Genomic DNA, 25,271 nt, shown 5'->3' with positions numbered 1-25,271 from the left:
TGTAAGGTAAGCTAGAAGACCACCGGCTGAAGGACCCCGACGGTACCGCATAAGCTGGCAGTTTATATTTGACTCTACTTGAAGAACAGCGCGGTGATGGTTATAGGCCTATAATTGGAGACGTCTGAGCGATTGCTCTATTTAGGGAACGGATGCACCAAAGTAGTCTCCCAGGGGTTCGTCTGCTTTCGTAGTCGGCGGCTCGGTGGAGCTCGATATTTCGACATTATCTACGAATGTCTTGTTCACGAGACTGTCTTATTCACACGAACTATCGAGCTCCACCGAATAAACATAAAAAAACATGATAAATATCCCGCAATTAATAACTTTATAGTAATAAAATATACCATGTTAATTTAAAATCTTATATAGTAATGTTTTGTCTACATTCGTAAAGATTGACTTATTAAAAAGTAATAAAAATCTACGATAAAACTTTTCATATCTTTATTTCCTAAATTATATTAACATCACAGTTTACATCATACATGTATAAAACAAATCATCCAATTAAAACAAATAAATACTATGATTTCAAGAATATGTCCATACCACATTATCACACATTTTATTCATTTACCAAAATAAATTATAAAAACTAACAAAATTATAAATGATAGTAGGTATATTGGTCAACAAAAAGTAAAGCCACCATCGTTATTGTTTTTTTTTCTTTTACTCAAAAAGAGGTTTTATTAATCTTTCAGTACGCAGATGATACGCGCGTGTATCAGTGAAGAGGCTGAAAGACGCTTCTTTTTAGTATCTAGAAATTTTTCGAATTGATTTTAATGTTACCGGTGAAAAATTAAAAAAACAGGCACTTTTGTTAATACGCTGATATGGGCATTATGGGAATTGGTAGGTTCAATTTTTTGTTAACCATTAGCCTCTATTAAAGTAATTGGTGTAAATTATAAGAATACAGATAGATGTAACGTATTCACAGCTGACTCAGTTCTCATTCGAAAATATAATAAGTATTTTAAAATTGTCAAATTTTGTTGTATATTGTGTACATAATGTAGAATCAATTGTTTTTTTTTCGAGATATCAGAAACCGTCGACGCTGCCGATTCTCCTGCGGTCAGTCTGCGCGACGAGAAGGCCGTCGGCGTCGCGCGCGGCGCCGACCATGGCGGCGAAGCCAGCCGTCGGCCCGAGCGCAGTCGTCGCGTGACCTCGCGCACGAAGCGATGCTAGGACATCCTAAAAGTAAATGCAGTATAGTACGACACAACTTAGATGTCGCATCGGCAAAATTCGTAAAACCGATCACATCCGAATTGAGTACGCTATCCCAAATTAACAATATTTATTTCTCATGCAAATATGATCTTTGCACAAACGTAGTAACTTGTAATATCATTTGACCTAATATATTCGTCAATTTGACGCGTCGATTTACATCCACTTGGTTTCTCTGACGCGAGATCGATAACGACGAATAGCGTCGAATGGTCAAGCTATTTCTATTGGTTGTGTAAATCGGCAGTAATCGGTTTTATTTTTATTCCATTGCATTTTCCGATGCTACATCTAATTTGTGGCGTACTATACGTATTTTTTTTTTATTTTTTTTTTAATAACTGGCAAAGTATCGTTATATTCTGCTTTAAAAACTGTTTTAATTAAATTAATGAATATGCAAATCGATTGAGAAATTTTGACATTTAACATTTTGATGGTACTTTACTTTGACTCGAGTAATATTAGTTAAACAAATAAATTAATTACCGGATTAAAGTCAGCTTCATGTTCAACCTCCATTGGGACCAGTTGGTGGTGCAGACGTGGCCGCTGAATGACAACTGGCAACTCATCACCTTCAAGTATTGTATGCATTGCCACCTAAAATTTTTAAATAGTGCAAAAAGCCTATAATAAGTCAATTGTATCACTAATAAATAATACGTCTGACATTCAATTCTTCAATTTATAATCAACGTAAGGTATTTTGGTATTATTCCACTTCCTCAGGGCCGTATTTAGGGGAGGGCAACCGGGGCAACTGCCCTGGGGCCTCCACGCTAGTAGGCGCCACATTTTTCAGCAAGTTAACAAATAAATAAATAAATAAATATGAGACAACATCACATACATTACTCCGATCCCAATGTAAGTAGCTGAAGCACTTGTGTTATGGAAATCAGAAGTAACGACGGTACCACAAACACCCAGACCCAAGACAACGTAGAAAACTAATGGTAATCTACATCGACTCGGCCGGGAATCGAACCCGGGACCTTAGAGTGGCGTACCCATGAAAACCGGTGTACACACCACTCGACCATGGAGGTCGTCAAACCGAGATATAGTCAAATTATAATAATGTTGTTATTTAATATTTTAAAATTTAACGATACAAGTAATAAATCATAGCTTAGTGATTGAAAATTGAAATGAAAAAAGTAATTAATTCATGATAATATAATTATTAGGTTGTTCACGCTTCTGTATCTAGTCTGTATCTAGGGCCCCCACTGCTTTGTGGCCCGGGGGCCTCCAGACCTTTAAATCCGACTCTGCACTTTCTCATGAGACATTACATTGGAATTAGGAGGGAATGTTAATTACCATGACTTCTATTAGGTTTAAACTCGCTTGCTTATCACCAAATCATTTGACCTTCTTACTAACAACAACAAACAACAACAACAGCCTGTAAATTTCCCACTGCTGGGCTAAGGCATCCTCTCCCTTTGATGAGAAGGTTTGGAACATATTCCACCACGCTGTTCCAATGCGGGTTAGTGGAATACACATGTAGCAGAATTTCTAAGAAATTTGACACATGCAGGTTTCCTCACGATGTTTTCCTTCACCGCCGCGCAGGAGATGAATTACAAACACAAATTAAGCACATAAATATTCAGTGGTGCTTGCCTGGGTTTGAACCCGCAAACATCGGTTAAGATGCACGCGTTCTAACCACTGGGCCATCTCGGCTCTTACTAAGCTGAAATTAAAATGTAACAAACCAAGGCCACTTGTGTCGTTATCTTCGTGCCCCCAGCGGCCCCAATAACTAAGTCCGCCGTCCCATTTCTAGACAACACTATACTCGGGACCATTGAGCTTAACGGTTGGAGACCTGGAGCCAGCATGTTTGCGGGAGAAGGAGGCATTCCATATGCAGACTCCCGGTGTGGAATTGCAAAGTCATCCATTTCATTATTCAACATTATTCCAAGGCTTGTAGATCGTCGTTGTGACCCCCAACTGTTAATTCGCAAAAAAATAAATATATTTATTTATAAATTATTCTATGATTCTCATCATAAGATATCGTTTAGAAAAATATTTAAGTATTTATGAATACATACTAAGTATTTTTTTAAACGAGGTTATTGACTTAGCCGGTTGTGTTTAGTAAAGTAATATAATAAGAAAAGAAAATGTAGTGGCCTTGCCATACAACTCTGAATAAGCGTGAACGAATTTGTGAAAAGACCGTAAAAAGCACATTAAGTGTAAGTATTATGGCTAAAAATTACATTTAATGCTCGTTATGACAATGAGAAATAGAGCTAACAAAATGTTGGGTTTTCTAAAAAAAAATACAAAGAATTTGTAAATCTGTAAAATATTTTTACAATATTAGTGTCAGAAGTTTAGTGTGCTCCACCGAACACCATGTTACTTCTTCTACAAGGGTCTAAAATATATTACTTTGAGATCAACAACAAACAATAACAGATTTTAAATTTCCCACTGCTGGGCTAAGGTCTCCTCTCCCTTTGAGGAGAAGGTTTTGGAACATATTCCACCACGCTAACCAATGCGCGGCGCCGAGCACGACATGAATTATAAACACAAATTAAGCACATGAATATTCAGTGGTGTTTGCCTGGGTTTGAACCCGCAATCAATGGTTAAGATGAACGCGTTCTAAACACTAGGTCAACTTGGCTCACACTTGTCACTTTGAGAACGCATCGCAGCAATTCAAAAATGGTGTAAATTTAAATGCTAGCGATTTTTGCTTACAATATATAGTCATCACATTTGGGTTGTCTGGAAGAGATGGCTAATAACTTAATAAGCCATAAGTTCGCCCGTTGTACAACACTTTTAATGTACTTTTTTTATATTCTTTTTTTTTGTATTTTATTAATTTTGTGTTACTTTCTTTTTCTTTTTTTGATTTTTGTTTGTGGTGCGCAATAAAGTATAAATCATTCACGCATTCATCAATTATAGGGAAAAACTTACCTACGTTTATATATAAATATTTGTAATTTTGTAAATATATTTTTACTTAATGTTTACAAAAACAAACAATTCAAATATCATAATGTATGACATAGTCGGCACGATATAATTTGGTCTTAATAGTATTTATACTATCGTGGAGGATACTGTAAATGTAATGACTAACATATAGTTAATGGTACTTGTGGCTGACACAACACTGCCATCGGGTGCGACGACAACTACGTGAGCTGTCCCGTGGTCGTCAGCCCCTTCGAAAAGAGCGCCGTAGTGTCGCCAATCAGAAAATGTCTTTGTATCGTCAACCAGATTCCGGAATTCTCTGGCCCAGGCGGCATCGGATAGATTTCGTTCTAGCTGTAGGTAACAATAAATAAATAGTCAATAATTACAGCGCCTTACCACTTTTAAAAGTTTACATACATGCAGTGGCGTAGCTATCGTAGGGCCAGGTGGTGCAGTGCACCAGGGCTTGGAGTTCAGGGGGCCCTCTAAACTAAACCTTAAGCTTCTGAAGCTAGAAAATTACGATATCTATTATATCTATAGTTTTAAAGTATCTATAGTTTTAAAGGGTTATTATTAGTTAAAGAGTGATGGGAAAGAGAGGGTGAGGGCCCGATTCTTTTTCCCTAGGGCCCTTCCTCACCTAGCTACGCCACTCCATACATTTATTCGTAATATGTCGTGCCTTGTTTTACTGTCTACGCTTTAGAACACTTATGGATTATAGTACAATCATTATAGGCATTTAGGAATTCAAGAAGGTTGATTTGCATTTCTCGACCTGTTTTTTGTATAATAGGTTGGGGAAAAAGTTTCTTCGTATTTTATATGAAAATTCAAAAAGTTTTTTTTATAGTTTATTTACATTTGACTAAAGTATGTAGGTGCCATTTTGTTCCATAACTTTTATCTTGTTGGTAGTGACATGATCCCATTGCTGTAAAAATTTTGGGGCTTCTGATCGAAAAACTGCGACAAGTGGTTTTGGCAGTCCTCTCGTGATGTTAACCTGACACTGCCTAAGGAATTCTGCAGAGACCGAAATAGATGAAAACTGAAGGTGCAAGGTCCGGACTATACGGCGGATGCATTAATACCTCCCAGCCAAACTCTCGTAATTTTTGTTGAGTGGCTAAAGATGTGTGAGGTCTAGCGTTGTCATGGTGAAAAACCACACCCCTTCTGTTGATCAATTCTGGCCGCTTTCTCTCAATTTCTTGCTTCAATCTCATCAATTGTTCGCAATACAGTTCTGAATCGATGGTACTGCCGGGCGGTAACCGCTCATAATGAATGATGCCCTTCCAATCCCACCATACACACAGCATTACCGTGTTGCGAGTTAATCCGGGTTTTGCCACAGTCTGTGAAGCTTGACCGGCCTTTGACCACGATCTTTTTCGCACGTTCTTGTCGTATGTGATCCACTTTTCATCACCAGTTATCAGCTTCTTCAAAAATGGTTCGGTTTCATTACGTCGTAATAAAGAATCACAAATGAGTACACGGTTCATTAGGTTTCTTTCAGTGAGTTCATGAGGCACCCATATATCGAGCTTTTTTGTGTACCCAGCTTTATTCAAATGAGTCAAAACCGTTTTGTGGTCAATTGCCAGTTCTTCAGCTACATCGTAACTACTAATATGCCGATCTTGTGGAGCAAGATCAATTTTTCAAAAATGGCATCAATTTTGTCCGTAACAGGGCGACCAGAGCGAGATGCATCTTTGATATCAAAATTTCCGGCTTGAAAACGCTTAAACCAAACTTGCGCTACTCTTACAGATACTGCATTAGGTCCATAAACATCACAAATTTTTTTCGCGGCTTGAGTTGCATTTTTACCTTTTTTATAGTAAAATTTTAAAATGTATCGAATTTCTTCTTTAGATTCACTCATTTTAACAACAACAAAAACAAATGAAAATCACACAAATTCCTAATTTGAATTTGGAAGTGCCTTCTTTAAAATTAAAACTTTTTAATGATACCAAAACCAGCCAGATACAAATGGTATAGCCAAAGAGATTTTATTACAAGTTCATACATACTATATGCGAAAAGACTTTTTCTCCAACCTAATATAATAACTTTATTGTATAAAATTCTTTGTGAAAAAAGTAGACTTCTTTCAAATGATTTGCTAATTAAAAAACAATAAATACTTTTAGACGGTAATATGTTATGTACCTGGTGCTAGTGTTGTTAGTGCAGTTACACTGGCTCACACAAAACAATACTGAGTACTGTTGTTTGGCGTTAAAATAACTGATAAGTAGGTGGTATCTACCCCAGAGGGCTTGCACAAAGCCCACCAAGAATGGGTGGTAAAGACGATTTTGCACAAAACCTTACCATCCAACAAAACATATTACTAAAATTTCCTACTGTTACCACGTACTTCTCTGATGTCGTAGGGTAGATTAGAGCGTGAAGGGTCGCCGAGGCCGGTACGTTTTGCGTACGCGTACTTGAAGGTTTCTACGACGCGGTGCCAGTAGAGATTGGTGCCGGCCGCCACGTCCGTCCCGCTGCCTACCCAGCCGCGCAGCATGTTGAGGATGAAGGCCAGCACCGACCCGGAACCGGGCAGCGGGACCGAGTAAAGCGTGTGTTCCTCTGACAACGGCACTGCGATCGGCTCTTGCCATTCTACCCTGTATATTTCACATATGGTGTTTAATAGGCTATTTGACTGGTTTTTAAAATCCATTCAATATTATTTAGTAGAAGTTAAGAAACCCAGTAAAAGTTGTGTTTTTTATTTCTAGTACATATTTACCGAAAAATATCATATTAAAAATTCCATATTTAAATAGCGCGCAAAAACGCTACTTGGACAATATGGCGCTGCAATGGGGTCGGTGACGTCACTTTGCTGTATTTTAATCTGTGGTACATAAAGTAGAAAAGCAAAGTTTACAAAGTGACTTCATCATAAGCCCGGCCAATCGGGAGCGTTTTATGTCACGTGACAAACGTTTGAAAAAATGCATTTTTATTTATAGATTTTTGAATAAATTAAGTATTATTTTCAACTTTCGTTAGTAAATAACCATTTTTAAACTAATAATATACACTGATTACAATAATTCACAATTTATTTTTCGCATTGTCAAATAGCCTATTCATTAGGTAAAATAAAAAACATTTTGTATATCTATAAACAAGTATGGATTTCCGTTTAGAAATATGCGTAATTAAGAACTAATTTTAAAAGTTTTTCTTGTCAATAGGGTACTTTCGTTGGTGAAATATAAATTATGAAAGTTGATAAAACTTAAAGAGTATATAGAAATATATTTCAAAATTCTGATTTCGAGTCATAAAAGCACATTATTACTTTATTATACTAAATTAAAAAGTCGTAATATTTAATCTACATGTCACGTGACCTAAAACACGAGCCGCCATGGTGTGACGTAAGTGCGGCAAATACGGTCAGTTCAGTGTTAATTTATTAACAACTAAACTATATCTATCGACATTAACTTCAAGGATTTACTTTAACATTACATTTTTAAAAATCCAAGTAAATTTTATTTGTACGTGTTTATTTATCACAGTACAAAACGGATTTGTAAAAGTAGAATGTCGGTCGCATTTATGAATATGGACTGTTATTTACACATTGACAGGTGTGACGTCACCAAAATGACTGACAGCGTTTTTTGCGGGAATAAAAAGGTTTAAATTTTAATTTTATTTTCGGACAAGAAAAGGTGTTTATTTCGCCAAAATATATTTTTTGTGGCTATTTATGAGGATATACATTTTGAAGTACTATTTTAAACACCGTAGAATAACCTATTATAAATTGTAAGAGCTCGTCACGCACGTCTACCATGTAATGAATATTGAATTCAATAGTAGAAATGAATATTTATTTATTATTTGTTTTATTTTTATAAAATATTATTGTCTTGAAGTTAAAAATCAAATTAACAAAAATCTACAATTGTGGTGTGGTGCAATCCTCGCGACGCTCTTTAGTTTTTTTTTAATTCGTTTGGCGGGAAAACGTCTTGTATTATTTTTTACAGCCATACCAATGACGTTCTAAAATCGATTGCACTTATGAAATCGGATACAGTAACAATAATTATATTATAAATGCTTTAACACAAAAAAAATATATTTCTAAAACATATATGCTTTGGGGCCGTCCATAAATTAAGTCATCGATTTTTTCAGACTTTAGACCCACCCCCTACAATCATCCTATCGTCATTTCCTAATGCCAGGCCCCCCTTCTCCCAAAATTGACGTCATTACCAGTTTGACGAAATTAAAACATTGCAGATTTAAAAAAAATATGATATTATATAATTAAAACACTTGGTTATAGAATCACCTTTATTATTTTTACTTTGGCAATAATCATTGATAAATATAATATAAAATTTCAGTCTCACTTACTAGGTGTGCTGGAAGTAATTTCTTTTTGACGCATGACGGTAAATGATAGAAAGAAGGTTTCTATCATTTACCGTCATCCGCAGTCCAAAATCGGGGGGACGGCCCCTTTGCGTGACCGTTATATATATATAATTAACTGCTTTAACTTACTACTGTAGTATTGTTCCAAACAAAGAAACATTGATAACTTTCACTTACTGGTAGTTCCTGAGGTCGTCTTCTGTGATAATGCCGCCGAAATTCTGTATGTCGCGTACCAGCGCCGCCGTTAAGGATCCATTGTGTATCGCCTCCGGGCCCTCCTCCGCGATCACGTCTAACGTGCGCGCCAGCGTGGGCTCGCGGATCAGGTCGCCTTCGTTCCACACCTCCTTCGTCTCCGGGTTGACGTACAGTTCGCTGGAAAAACAATCTTCAACTTTATTTAACTTTCCAGATATTTTCCTGATGATTTCCCATTATCTGCTATGATATGATATAAACATGCCTATAACAATGTTACCATGTCAACATTAAATTATCTCCAATACTCCAATTACTATTTATTAATAAAATAACAATTATAATTTTTTTTCGTCAATATTGTTTAATGATCATCATCACCTCATTGAAGGTTCGGCGTGGATTCTGCTGCTGTAGGTCTTCAAAACGCGACCCATGTATTGGCTGACGCGGTGACCTTTGCGGCAGAGTTCCGACGTCGGCCGGATGAGCTCTGCCCATGGCAGGCGTCCGTACTCCTGGTGGAGGGCGCCGTAACCCCTCAGCTCGCCGGGCACGGCTATGGCCAGTCCGCCTACGGTCGATGAGGCGTTGGTGTACATGTCCTCGCGAGTTGCCGCTGGAGCTCGTTCCCTCGCGTTGAGAACTCGCACTCGATTCGACCTGGCGTCGTACACTGTGGCCAGAAATCCGCCGCCGAGACCCATACATTGCGCGCAGCCTATTCCCTCGCAGAACAGAGTCGCTATCGCAGCGTCGACAGCTGAACCATCACGTTCGAGTATTGAACTGAAATAATACTTTTTTTTTTATGAGACAACATCACATACATTACTCTGATCCCAATGTAGGTAGCTGAAGCACTTGTGTTATGGAAATCAGAAGTAACGACGGTACCACAAACACCCAGACCCAAGACAACATAGAAAACTAATGGTAATCTACATCGACTCGGCCGGGAATCGAACCCGGGACCTCAGAGTGGCGTACCCATGAAAACCGGTGTACACACCACTCGACCATGGAGGTCGTCAAAATATATCACTACATAGTATAAAACAAAGTCGCTTTCTCTATCCCTATGTCCCTTTGTATGCTTAAAACTATAAAATTACGCAATAGATTTTGATGCGGTTTTTTTTAATAGATAGAGTGATTCGAGAGGAAGGTTTTTGTATATAATACATGGGCATACACTAAAGAAACACTGATAATTTTAGGAGTATCTAATGTGATATCATCATTAAACAAATACTGTAGTATATTTAGTATCAGTATTGTACACGTGCGAAGCCGCGGCGGGTCGCTAGTTTCTAATAAAATCAATACATTTTTAGATACTCTAAAGACCACAATATCAACTGTTTTTAAAAAATGTACTGTGCTGATGTTGTCTTCAAAAACGATTTTGGACTCGGCTATTTATTGTTTAAGAAGTAACATAATGCACGAGCATGTGTGCGAAGACAAGTGCATCTCTCGTTATAACGTGTCCTTATGTATATATTTCGACGAGTAGGAACTCGAAAGAGTCGGAGAGAGATCAATTGCAGCATCAAGGAGTACCATCTATTAGTGTTACTAACTACTTTATAGAAGAAAAAACACAAAAAAAACAGTATTTTTTTAGAGCCGGAGTGTCGCCAGTTATAAATACCTATATATGAATTGGTAAATAGTAAAATGATCTATCCACATATCATAGTCTGACTTTAAGTTGTTGTTGACTATAAGATATATCTATTAAAAATTAATTAACAAGACAATATTTTAAAAATCAAATGCTTTGGTTAAATATAAAAAAAGCTGTGTATTAAAGACATACCGTCCAATAGAAGCGCACTCATATCCGTTGGCAGCGACAGCGGCGCGACGGTAGCGTACCTGGTTGCGGCCGGCCCACGGCTGCAGCACCAGAACCGCCACCAGCGCGCCTACTACCAGCGCCGCCAACACGCTGCTCACTAAGCACCGTCGCGACCTGAAGCTACATATATACAGTCGTTAAAAGAACGCCCAACTATTTCAGTAGTACTAACAAAACAACAACAACAACAGCCTGTAAATTGCTGGGCTAAAGGCCTCCTCTCCTTTTGAGGAGAAGGTTTGGAACATATTCCACCACGCTGTTCCAATGCGGGTTGGTGGAATACACATGTGGCAGAATTTCTATGAAATTTGTCACATGCAGGTTTTCTCACGATGTTTTCCTTCACCGCTGAGCACGAGATGAATTATAAAGACAAATTAAGCACATGAATCAGCGGTGCTTGCCTGGGTTTGAACCCGCAATCATCGGTTAAGATGCACGCGTTCTAACCACCATCTCGACTCTTTAGTTCAGTTCAGTAGTACTAAGAATAAGCTAAAAATAATAGATCCTGTTTGGTTATATCTTTGTACAAATGGAAGATAACAAAGCGTTTTTATTATAGCTTAGGTTCGCGGATTAACATATGGCCCACCTGATGGTAAGTGGTCACCACCGCTCAAACAAAGACGCTATAAAATATGTTGATATGATTCATGTTGATAAATTCAAATACCTTGGTACTACAATAACATCAAAATAACATCAAAATGTGACCTGGATGCTGAAATAAATAACAGGATTGGCGCTGCAGCTGCAGCTTATGGTAAATTACGTACCAGGGTATTTCGATCACTTGATTTGAAGCTTATGACTAAAATCGGTGTCTATATATCTGTAGTGTTGCCTAACCTACTATACTCGTGTGAAACCTGGGTACTATACCGCAAGCACATTCGTACACTCGACAGATTTCACCTCAAGTGCCTCCGGGACATCATGAACATCAGATGGACAGATTGTGTAAGGAACACAAATGTGTTAAGAAAAGCAAATGTCGGAGGTATCGAGATGTATCTGATGAGGCGACAGCTCCGTTGGTGCGGACATGTATCGCGTATGCCGGAAAGTAGGGTGGCGAAACGCATCTTCTATTCAGAACTCCAGTACGGTAAACGTAAACGTGGTGGCCAGTACCTTAGAAACAAGGATGTTCTGAAAAGACATATGAAACGATGCAAAATAGAGCCATCTGAGTGGGAAGATAAAGCAGCTGAACGTACAGAGTGGAGGCGGCAAGTTCACGTACAAGTGAATAAATTCGAGGTTGAACGTTGCCTAGACCTTGACAAGAAGAGAGATGAGTTAAAGGCCCGACCACCAGCTGCCGTAGTCTTTAACTACGTTGATGGGGTTTTAACATGCCCGAAATGCGGTCGTACCCTTATTAACAAGATTTGTCTCTGATGCGCTCTTATGTGATTGATTAAGTCACATTAGAGCGCATCAGAGAGCAGAACAACGGAGCTCTTACATTACATAAAGTAAATTTTATTTTTATGTAATTTCTTACTGTATTTGTCCAGAATAACAGTCGCCGTAGCCGAAACCGGCCAGGAGACACACACACACACAAACATATTAACCATTTCTTGCATCGCCAATGCGCCAACCTTGGTAACTACGATGTAATGTTAAACTAGCTCACTCAACCTTCAAACCGAAACACAACAATACTGAATCCTGTTGTTCTGGCGGCAGAATGTCTGATGAGTGGGTAGTACCTACCCATACGGGCTCGCACAAAGCCCTATCACAAAGTAAGGTGGTGCATATAATAACAAACATTTTTAATGATTCGTCGATATATATTTAGTTCGAGGGTTTTAAAGCATGTTGTGTTATTCTGTAATGTATGTTCATTCGCTCGCCCGTCAAATATTTTTCTTTTAGATTCCCGCAATATGTTTTTTATTCTATATGATTATAGATTAAGGTAAATATTATTTTTTTCTTGTTTATCCAAACTAAACTAAACGTAAACTTGGGTTGTAACCGCTTTCTGTAAATACCTATTCTCATGTTATTTATTGAATTTTCCTCATTTGATTTTGAAACGCAACAATATACGTAACGAGAAAAATACGTATAATAATTGGCTTCACACGGGTGCAATACTGATACTAAATATACTACAGAATTTGTTTATTTAAGACATTACATTAGAAAATTCTATAATTATGAGTGTTTTTATACTTTATTATTTTTATATACAAAAACCATCCTCTCGAATCACTCTGCCTATTTAAAAAACGCATCAAAATCCGTTGCGTACATTTTAAAGATTTAAGCATACCTAGGCACAGACAGCGGTAAGCGACTTTGTTCTTTATGATGTAATGATAACTCACCAATTAAATGTTTTACTTACTTTAGCTCGCAAGTTTCCTTTAGCTAGTCACACTACACTAGTTAGGCGTGTATAATTTGAAACCACGACAATCTGTACAATTTTTTCATCATAAAAACGTTGGATGCAAGTTTTGTATTAAAAAATATATGAACAAAAAAACATAATGCCAATGAGACGATTGTCAAATAAGACCAAAATAAGACATTTGACATTTGTCAAATTTATGTCCAGCCAAATAAATAAATCAGTAGATAATAATCGTGATAGATGTTAAATCGAACATTCCTTTCGTTTCGGTCAAACATTGATATAATATTGTGCACGTTGGTAGCATAGATTTCGAGATGGCCCAGTGGTTAGAACGCGTGCATCTTATCCGATGATTGCGGGTTCAAACCCAGGCAAGCACCGCTGATTCATGTGCTTAATTTGTCTTTATAATTCATCTTGTGCTCAGCGGCGAAGCAAAACATCGTGAGGAAACCTGTGTGTGACAAATTTCATAGAAATTCTGCCACATGTGTATTCCACCTACCCGCATTGGAACAGCGTTGTGGAATATGTTCCAAAAACCTTCTCCTCAAAGGGAGAGGAGGCCTTCAGCCCAGCGGTGGGAATTTACAGGCTGTTGTTGTTGTTGTTGGTAGCATAGGTGCATACCACTAATAATAACATAATAAATATACATATTTACATGCAACCTTAACTCAAACAAACGGAACTTTACGCTTATTATACTTATGCGTGAAGATCTAATTGGGTTCAAATTTGCACATATAATATAGGATATTTTTAATGATTTGAAGATTGTTCTTATAATTTGAAGCTCGAGGGTTTCTAGCTGTACAGGAATCAACGTCGACAGACTACCCTACTCTGTGACTACCAACTTGTACGACAGTAGATCACGACTACTGTTCGTCCTTATATTTTTCTCACAATAATTCATTCATAATGTGATAATTATTGTTTATTTGTTTAAGCAAAGCATGGATCGTATACCACTGTCTGTGTTTGTTATGCTATAACACTTATATTCAAACATGTGTAACAAACACCGAATAATTTTGTCAAGGAAAAGGTTTGGAGTTTATTTTGTTATTTGCTTCCTCAAGTAACTATCCTTACAATATTTTATGATCAATTGTAACAATATTATAAAAATAAATGAAGCAATTGATATAAGAAGTTGTGGTTTCCCTACCACTATTCAACTTGAGATTTTGTGTTAAGATTCACGAATTCTATTCAATTGGCTATGTCGGTTAGTTTTCTTAAATATTAAACAACAATCACTCATGGTGAAAATCGAAATTTAACCCAAGTATTTCAAGCATTTTGCCTAGGGTTCAGCCGTCTTCTTCCATAAGAAATATTGATGCGCCATTTTGATACGCGTAATCCATAAATTTTATGTTTTTTTTTAGACAATGTCGCATAATATTATATTCAAATATTTAACGTTTGCGCATGTTTAATATCGATAAAGATTCAATCAATACAAATCGATTTAGTCCAGTTAATTAAAGTCCTAGGTCACTGCGTATTTGATTAGTAGCGCTTCAAATTTGTAAAAAAAAGGAATTACATTATTTGCTCATGTATGCGTTTCATGCTGATGGTCAAAATCATACTTACAATACAGGAAATTTCTAAGAAAAATATTCAGGGCTCTGATTATTGTGGGTCGTAGTTTGTTAAAATTTAATAATAAATAAGCTCTAACTTTATTCTCCACATTTGCTGTTAGGTAATTCAAAATGCCATTAATTTCAGAAATGAAATTAGATTTTGAAACATACGTTTTTCTCGTGTTGGGTTAATAAGAAATATCAATTCAGTCATGTAAAATTAGTTCAACTTAGATGTTATGTATAACGGAATCGGTATTGTATTAAAATGGACCATGAAGGAACTTTAAATTATTTTTAGCGTTGGTTTCGTCATTTATCATTTCAAAATTCCGTTTGACCCAAAGACTACATAATAATATTAATCATTGTTTATTATGACCTTTTAATCGTGACACCGTTTAACTAAATAGTTGCTTTAATTTTTGATTAATGTAGTAAAAATATTTAAATATTTTCGAGACCAAAATATTTATCGCTATTTTTTTTGCTTTTAATTTACAAAATTTGGTTTCGAAAGAACTAATCCTTTTTTATGATAAATCATTCTTTTTAAGTTTATCTTTCAAACTAGCCTTGGCCTGGCCTTCTAAACAACAAAAAGTTTACAAGTAAGAGTTATATTATATGGTGTTTTAGCGTGAACGAGACGAGTGATCTCAGAATTTAGATAAAAAAATATATAATTGGTTATGTTTGCCAATGTATTGACGGGATCTTATTAGTCGACCTTCATAATACGCCATTCTGGGTCATAAGTCCTAATCAATATGAATCTAGCTTAAGAATAAGAGCATGAGTGAAGTCGATTAATGTTGAAATATAGATAAAGATAGAATCAAAAACTAGGATTATTACAGACATAATATACGAGATCGTTTAACAAATTGCGTGGAATATGGAAGTCTATTATTTGTTTCCTCAATTTGAATAGACTATAAGAAAATTCGTAACTTGGTTAAGGCTAGTGCAGTACCGTGAAGCGTGGCACATTTTTTTGTATATTTGTTATTCAATAAAACATCTAAAATGATAATTAAATATGCTTTACTATCATTTAAACGAAACCTAAAATCTCTTACATTAGTTTATTTTATGATAACTCATATCGTCGGTCTTAAAACAGCAGTTGTAGGCTAAGCAGATTTATTTAAATACGCCGTGTAATATCACATATTTATAGTCATGGTAGTACAATCTCGTGTTTTCTTTATCTATATACGCAATTAAATAGTTAAGAAGAGATCGGTATAGATTAAGCGGCTCATACGCAAAAAAAATATCTTTATTACTTGTCGATAAAGCGCACGCGTGAAGTACAACTGTATGAAGTAATGTAAATTTATAAAACCAAAACTAATGATGATAGTGTATGAATGTGATTAGTCATACCTGCGTTATGCTATATTTGTATATTGTATGTTTGTCGACATTCAAAACGCCATTTTGCGTCACGAGTACACAATGAATATTCATTATTTATTTTAGATTTCGCTCGATCTTATTATGTCAATTCAAAAAAAATGTTTTCCTATTTATTTTCATTACACCTGCTATTGGAGTCTGCTGTACCACATCATCGGATCCTTGGAGGTACAAATAAACTGGAATACTGTTCTAATTAAATAAACATATGTATATTTATTGAGAGCTATTTGTAATATTATCAAAGGTTTTGCTTCTCCTTGCTCATCTGTCGTTGGAATACTTAAAATTAAATAAATATTAAAAATATACCGCAAATACCTTAAATTAACGAAATATTAAATTACATTTGAGAATTTATTAATCATATTTTTCAATGTAATAATAGTAAAACAAGTCAAGATAATATGATTTATGTTCAGTCGTAGTTGTCGCTATAATATATTATATTATATATAAATAAAACCTTTTCCTTGGTTACGCTATAACTTGAGAACGACTACCGATTTGATGTTTTCTTATAATATGCTTTTACTGAAAGAAAAATTAAATGACATGTGCATTGAATCAGAATTTAAAAGCGTTTACGCCGTATCTGCAGTTTAAAAGGATTTTATTATAAGAACTACGTATAAGTCAATAACAATGTATAAAATTGCACTTGTGCGGCTATTTTTTTTTCATAAAATAGGATAAATAGACTTTAAAGTCAGCTTGTGCATATAATAAGCCGTTTTCTTTTTATAAATTCGTATGCTCTGATATTGAGGAATTAACGAACCGATCAGAAACATATTATTTTTTTCTAATTAACTTTTTCGTGTCATTGAAAGTTATTTAATGGTAAGTTATATAATTTCACGTTTCGATCGGTGTCATGAGCAGGAGCATTTATCATAAAAGTCATACAATAAGATCGTATACATTGTAATCTACTATTTCTATAGTACTTCGAGTGTAAATAATCAAATATTATTAAGTAGGTATATAAATCTATAACATGCTTATTTTTAGTTTTAAGGCCAAGGTTGTCTGGAAGTGATATTTAGTAGTTTTATATTATTCATAAACATTGTTTTTTACTTTGTGTTCTATAAAGAATATTGATTATATAATTATACTCAAGAGCTTATATAGTTTGTGTTAACAGGATAAAAATTAATATAATCCCAAGTAGGATGAAACTAGTTTTATATGATTTATGACAATATTAAAGTTGTGCTGATGCTATTCTAATATTGTGGATTAGTGATAGATTAAACGACTTAGGTACAAAAACAGGACAAACTTGTCATAGCGAAAGTGTATCCGTCTGAATACCTTGACGTTTAGCATAGATTTTAACATCACGGAAAAACAGCTATTTCTCAATGAGCATCTTCTAATTATTATTGTAAGCGTCAACTTCAAGGGAGACAAATGGGTTGGAAAACGTTGTATGAAAACAATACGCAGCCAGGACGGGCAGCTCGATGATTATACGAACTTATATTTTTAATTATTGTAACTAAACATAATTGTGTGGTTTTGTAGTAATGGTGTCGGTGTGAAACATTTAGTATTTTTTAATTATTTTATTTTCTACTTGTATAAACAAAAAATACGAATTCTATCCCGGACAGTACGGTTATCTGTTCGATATCAAGATTTTAGATCATGTAATCTATCATCAAAGATATTAAAAAAGAAATGTATTTTCAGTAATAATATGTTCCAAAGTTTTAAATAATCAATAGTAATTAAATAGATTTGTTATATTGCTGAAAATCTTATAACTGTTGTCGCTACGTTTTTTTATGTGGGCAACATTGTATAAAAATTTAAAATTTAAGACACTCTGCTGTGTATGCTGGAACCTACATTAGGTATACATGGGACTTTGTTATTACTTTATCTTTTATTACTTTTTTCTGTTATTTAATTGCTCAGAAGAACGTGGTTTAGTAATACCGAGAGTGATCCATCAATAATTAATTAACATTGTTAGAATCTTCAATTAAATATAAGTTACTTTAATTTAGTAGGTATTCCAAATAAACTAAGTAAATATCTTACAAAACTTTATATAAAATATATTATTGTAAATTCACTATTTAATATATTTTTAAATTATTATATTTTGTATTTTAGCTTTTAGTGAAATGAATATAATTTCATATCTACATAATGTTACGCTGTTGTTTTGCAATCATTACTTTTATCGATCGCTGTTTTACTAGCAACATTGCAATCATGAAATGACGTACAATAAACGCAGCCATTATACTCGTAGGTCATACATACTAATTGTACTTCCTGTATCTCATTTCATTTATGAAAAAAAAATCACGATATGTTATTTGCAAACTTTTTTAGGCTGAGATTAGACATTAAGTAATTTCAACACTGTAAACGTCCTTTTTATGAGACAAATTGTCTGTTAATAATTGTTTATTTTAATAGATTCAGAAGATATTATCTGTATGAAGTTTATCGCATAGCGATCTCGTGTTCTATATATTTTATCTGTCACTTGTAAAACCGGTCGTTGCATAATGCTTATAACTGAACGCTATATAATCTATGATGCAGGTAGATATCAAATTATAGATTAATAGGTATCTATAGCAAGTACGTTTGTGATTTTTTTTTTAAATTCAATAGACGTCGCGATAACAATGAAATTGAATAGTAACCTAATTTACTAATGTTACGTCGACGCGTCGCGTCCTTGCGACCTATGACACAGATTACAGAGTAGGGTTCTCTGATTTAAAATTTAAAGATACTTCATGTCGCGTCTATTCCTTGCATAGCGTTATAGAACGCTACTCACAGACACTATAATATGACAAATAAATAGGTATAGAATAAAGGTGGTTTTGAATGAAGTGTTATTATTTTTTATTTAACACGGAGTCGTTATTTCCTATCTCTTAGATTTGGAGTCTTAGTTTTTTTTTGTCACAGTAATTTATGTTTACCAAAATACAAATTCAATAGTAACTAAAATAACGAGATGACCCAGATATAAGAACACGTCATTATAAAAATAACAAATCTGGACCATCAGCTCTGAATATTTGCTTGATTTTTATACTTATTTTCTTGATAATTTGAAGGTAGCTTGTATGTGTTGGATGTCGTCATGTGTGTCCATCAACAGTAAGGGAAAATCCTCAAGAAATAAGCTTTGGACTATGTCCTCAAAAGACGATGAGGCCTTAGCCCAGCAGTGGTATATTTAAAGGCGACTTTACTCACTATCACCTCTTTGACTTGGAAATATTTACACCAAATCTAAAGATTAGGTATATGTTTTATTGTGTTTTATGCAAGAATTCTAGTTTCCTTATAGGAACATACTTTTTTAATCCATGAATTCCAATCAATTCTTATGTGTTTTCGTACAAATTTATTTCGAATGTAGACTCAATGTTAATAATAATAAATTGTAAATTGTAACATTTAATGTGTGCAAAATTTAAGTATAAAATTTATTTCCTTAAAATATTAATGTTATTGCTTGTATCATACACCAGCTAGTCGCCATGACTTCGCATGAGTAGAATATATACAAGGACATACAAGAGAAAATTCTTGTTATTAGTGCTAGGAACCTTCTTCAACGTATGCATAATATCATCAAAGTTTTATCATTAGCAGGTGAATGATTTATTAACGCATAGAAGATAAACATCATTTTTGTTTATATAGACTTATCAATCCAATTATCTTTCACATCATTAAGCGCCTGTAAATGAAACTGCGATAAAATTACGTAACAGCTGATTACCTATTGATCATTTTTATGGACGTATTTAATATAATTCTTTTATTTCGCAATAACCAACTAAACTTAAGTAATATTTAAAATGAACAAAATCATATCAACATGGCCCCACTCTCCATAAAAGGATTCTTTTATTATATGTAATATTTAGTTACTTTATTATTTTTTATTACATTGCCATACCATGACCATATGCGGGCAATTTCTTAAATGACCTTTTCTCAAAACTGAAGTTATTCACATACCGAATTTTATCAAAATTGGTATAGCTATTTAGTCGTAATAATGTACCTAACTGACAGATATATTATAGTAGTATTTTATAGTAATAGCTATTCTATGAGAAATTATGGAGTTTTTAAGTTTGTAAATTATTTTGCGCGTATTTTGCTAGTCAGTAAATTTTAAGTTTATTAATTTTTGAAAAAAGAGATTTATTCATTAAAAAGACCTAAATAGCGAATGCTAATTGTATTCGAACTACAGTTATAAAATGCTTAGTTGTCTTCAGTTTAATCTAATAATTAAGTATATTTAATTGTTGATAATCATAATAATTTATGTAGTATTTATAAATTAATGTATTTAAAAGAACAATTAAGTAAAAACTCTTAAACCGCAAAAACATTCTCTAACAAACAGTGAGTCTTCTATTTTCAAATATGTTAAATAAGTAAACTTTTTATTTATCTGTGTTTTTATTATTATATGGATTCTTTATTTGAAAATGTCAGTATCAAGACTATTTTGTTTCAATGAATGTAGCGTAACAGTCTCTTTAGTAAACAAGGTTCTTATTTATTAAATAAGCCTGTTAATAAAGTTTATGTCACATCGGAATAAAATCCAGCTTACAAGTACTACATACTGTTTATGTTTATTGTATGTACTTTATTATACGAAGGATGAATTGATGTAATCTATTTTAAAGATACGATTGTGGTACAATTCTTCATAATAATTAACGAGATTGCACTCAATATAGTCGCAACAACCATCAAGGTATCCGAACGACGTCGATCTTGGAGACGAATACTGATGTCGGATCTTTGAAATTTGTTAACTACCAGTGTCCTTAAAAAAAATCAATCTGAAATTGCTGGCCGAAGAGATTACAACAGAATTTCACGTTCTTAATTTTGTATTTAAAATTAATTTACTACTCGACACTTGTGCGACCCTGGTAGCATGGTAAAACCTATCGACCTGTTTGATCAAATACAGTAATATAAAAATCTGATTGTACAACGTACATATTATATGAATTTTTAAAGGCTCATTGCCAAGTGCCAGGCACCTGATGCAGATGGAGATTGATGCAGGCAGATGAAAATGTTTCGCAATTCGTTGGTGCATGTAACAATTAATGACCTTTTTTTTAAAAGTGTTAATCGAAGAAGTTTGTAGCTACTTTCTGTATAAATAATTTAGCGGAATATTTTATAGCATTTCTACTATGAAAGGTATAGCTAGCGTTCACGTACTCTAGGGGTATTGACATGTATTCAATGATTTTTAAATCTGTTATAAAATGTAAACGTTAAAATTATTTCACTAAAACTTACAGCGTGGACAAACACTTTGAGTAATGACAAGGCCAGCTTAACATCCATTAGTTTTTTACGCTTTACCGAGTCGTTTAGTAGCTAAATAAAAGTTAGGAACAATACACTCAAAAAAATCCCATAGCAAGAACTAAAGTATAGAAAATAGCGTTACGGTATAATAATGTCGTATTATTCTTTGCTTATTAGATAATTTCGCCATTGTTATCATAACGTGACAACATAATATATATTTTTCAACGTGTTAATATTTTACTAGAATAATTTAAAATATTATTATCTAGCGACCCACCCGGTCTCGCACGGGTGCAATGCTGACACTTAATATGATACAGTATGTCTTTAGATACAACCTTCGCAGGTTTTAGTGAATAGACGATACAAAACGCTGCGTTTCTACGTTTTAAATATGACAACTTCCAAAATATACATTTATTTCCATGCTCTAAAGGGTTATATTAATTGCACGATATATTTAGGTTTCATAATTGGAATAGCATTAATTATGTATTCCTTAAAATCACTTTGTAAATAAACCGCTATTTATCGTCAAACATAGAAGTTATAAATGGTTATCGTGGGTTATTCCTAAGAGATAGACATATACCATCGCATACTTTTTGTAGACCTTTTTAAGGTGTACAATACTGTACTGCATTGTTTTGATCTATCTCGTGTGTTAGCCAGCATATGCAATGCTACATTGCTGCGCCAAAAAACTTAGTTTATTTGCGACATCACATTAGAACCCTCTACGATGTAACATTAATTCTCTAATATATAAATCAACAATAAACCCTCTTCTTGAAACGCTCTATCTATTAAAAAAACATCCTCAAATCCGATACGTAGTTTTAGAGATCTATAATCATACATGGGGATAGCGACGGCGGGAAGCGACTTTGTTTTTTACTTACTTCAAAAAGGAGGAGGTTGTCAATTCGTCTGTATATGTATCTATATTTTTTTACGTTTGTTAACTTTTAACTTTTCACTGGTTGAACCGATTTTGATATTTTTTTGCTGTCTCATAGCTCTTGGCTCGCTTGATTTATACGATAATACACTGGGACAATCAAGGGACTTGTATCGCTTCTTTCTCTTGATTGTTGAAGCACGTACCCGTGGCTGACACCGGCTCCAAATATAACAATAACTACGTTATATAATCGTAAATCGACTTTTAAGTAGTCTAATGTTTTTCATTTCATTTTACATAGGAGGACTCTAAAAAATCATTCGAATACGCAATTATTTTTATTACTTTTTAGTGCATATTAATTTGTTTGATAATATTGTTTTGTTTGAAGTCGGTTATTATTTTTGTTAATTTTTTTATTTATATACTGTGTAGTGATGAAGTTACTGGACGAATACGACCGCGTGGAATCGTTGCAACTTATACGAATACTGAACTAGCTCTTTTGACACCGATGGTTGATATAAAACGATGTGTTATAATTTTCTATAAATATTTTTGCACCATTACTAAAAGGTCCACGGATAATTTTATTAAGAGACCTTAGAAAATTATATGTACAATGTTCCTTGGTCTTTTGAATTTATGCATATTGTTATGTATCAATCAATGATGTTCTAGTAAACAGACGCAAAATGTGAAGACTAGAAAACGTTCTAATTGGGACGTTTGCCTTTAGTCGTTTTCATCATAATTATGCCAGTAATACATTATAATACATCATAATTATGTAGTAATACGTTTTGCGTAATTAAAACATCTAGTTATCCCTTTTACTTATTGTTTTTAATAAGCTATCCTTTTTACTTGTAACGAAATGTAAAATAAACGGTCCCCGGCGCGGCTCACTTTTTTCTGTTGTTTAGTATGGGTATAACCATATCTGTTTATTAGAATATCATTGGTATCAATTGACTATAAATTAGGTTAGGTTAAGTCATAGTTTGTAAAATATTATATCCAGTAACAGGAGAAAGTCTTCGCTCTGGGCACTTATGGCGGCAACTAATAAAAGACTAGTAACATATCCTGCTCACATATACATATATGACTTATTTGTACCTACTAGTGTCTAGTACACATTGTACCTGTCAGGAATATATCGTTATCATATATAAATATATATATTATTCTACTATGATATAAAAAGTAACTACCGATTTTCTTGCAGATCCTTCTCGGTAAAGATAGAATCTAGCCAATGGTAGCCGGGTGAAATATGTCTATTATTAATGACAAATGACATATTCGGATTTTATTTATTTTGATTTGATACTAAAGCTTTGTGTGGACAAGTGGGCGATAAAAATTCTTTAGATATAAAAATATGATAAACATAGTCGTATATTATGATATATATGATAAACGTAGCAGTCGCCCGCCCGCGTTTTAGGGTTTTGGTTGTCATGTGACAGGTAAAAAAGTAGCCTATGTCCTTCCTTGAAGAACAATTTTACTTTACACCAAATTTCATCAAATTCGGTTCAGCGGTGTGGTCGAGACAGACAGACAGAGTTATTAATATACATAGATAGTGTATTATTATATGTTTGTAAATTCAGATTTAATGAAATATTGTTTTAATATATGTCAGGAATGATAGATGACTAATTCCTAATATATCAGCTAGTTAATAAAACCATTAATTGTCTTTTGCAATGTAAGAATATACTTACTTCTTATATAATAATTTTTTTAAGACAATTTTTGTCTCAGTTATTGTAGAACGATAGTTGCACATATATATCGGTTATCATCTAATTTTGAAGAGTTGTAATCGAGGATATGCAGAAAAATAAAGACGATTCATGATAACAATTAACTAACTTAACTAATTTAAAAATGAATTAATATGGGACATGCAAATGTAATATTTATGAAAAATGTACTATTAAAATGTTAAAAATATATAAAAGAAGAACCACTGCAAGGTTCATATTTAATATATTTTTGTTTTCGAACAATAATTACGAATTATAGTAACGTGAAACGGAACGTACCTCAAAACACAACAAAATGATGTTTTACATAATATAATAATAACGTAGAAGATAAACGTGATATATAGAACAGTAATAAAAATTAAAAAAGTGCAATAAATAATAATTCTGTTATTCTGTTGACTTTTGTATGGTTACATTACCATGATTTAAACACATTAAAGAACACTTTTTTAAGTATATTGCGTATAGCTAGCTACGCATTGTGTATTATGTATTTTAGAAAGTGGTATGAAAGTTTAAAAAATAGAAAGTTGTACCTGTCTACATTTAAACATCCTTAGGACAAGCAAGAACTGAAGTCTTAAACATAATAATAACGTCAATATTAAACAAAACACGCTTTAATATAAAAGTAGATACTAATTGATAGAAACAATTAGGTACTATACAAAAAATATATTTAAAAAAGCAATAAAAATGTTTAATAACAACTTCACCGTCTCATATAACTATGATTTGTTTTCAATAAAAAATTTATAAGTTTTTATAAAATGAAAAAAAAAAACGCATAAAAAATCTTCATTTAAATATCACATCTACCATAAAAGCCGTACACTTTAACCGTGAAATAGATTTGAAAACATCGTACATGCTGCCTATTATTTTCACGTTTCGTTACAATGTCACAAAAATGCGCCAACTTGACAATACGCATGCGCAGGTAAATTCTTACCTGAACATTTTGTTGTACGTCACGCCGTACCCACTGTTATAAACAAACTGCGCGCGCAGATTCTTATTTCTTTATTAGAAGGTCGGTGCGTTAAGCGTTCTATACTGCGGACAACTATTACCTCTGTCCCCGATA

General features: G+C 33.9%; 1 protein-coding gene across 1 annotated transcript; it reads right to left on the bottom strand.

Annotated features, from left to right (window-relative positions):
- Window positions 1-433: 433 nt before the first annotated feature.
- Window positions 434-25,271, bottom strand: LOC124534314 (glutathione hydrolase 1 proenzyme-like). The gene is made up of 9 exons (XM_047110082.1): window positions 25,137-25,271; window positions 10,691-10,852; window positions 9,247-9,654; window positions 8,842-9,042; window positions 6,626-6,881; window positions 4,385-4,575; window positions 2,985-3,225; window positions 1,741-1,854; window positions 434-1,212 (listed from the first exon to the last, which is right to left on the bottom strand). The coding sequence occupies exons 1-9, from the start codon at window positions 25,142-25,144 to the stop codon at window positions 1,057-1,059; spliced, it is 1,737 nt and encodes a 578-aa protein (XP_046966038.1). The 5' UTR covers window positions 25,145-25,271; the 3' UTR covers window positions 434-1,056.

The sequence above is a fragment of the Vanessa cardui genome, chromosome 12 (assembly GCF_905220365.1).
Source record: "Vanessa cardui chromosome 12, ilVanCard2.1, whole genome shotgun sequence".
Lineage (NCBI taxonomy): Eukaryota > Metazoa > Arthropoda > Insecta > Lepidoptera > Nymphalidae > Vanessa > Vanessa cardui.
This window is presented reverse-complemented; position numbering and strand designations above follow the sequence as displayed.

Excerpts from the sequence above, each read along its gene's own strand:
- LOC124534314 (XM_047110082.1), bottom strand. Across the intron at positions 9,655-10,690 it reads GAGTGCGCTTCTATTGGACG|TTCAATACTCGAACGTGATG; the intron begins GTATGTCTTTAA and ends GTATTATTTCAG. Across the intron at positions 1,213-1,740 it reads ATGAAGCTGACTTTAATCCG|GATGTCCTAGCATCGCTTCG; the intron begins GTAATTAATTTA and ends ATTTACTTTTAG.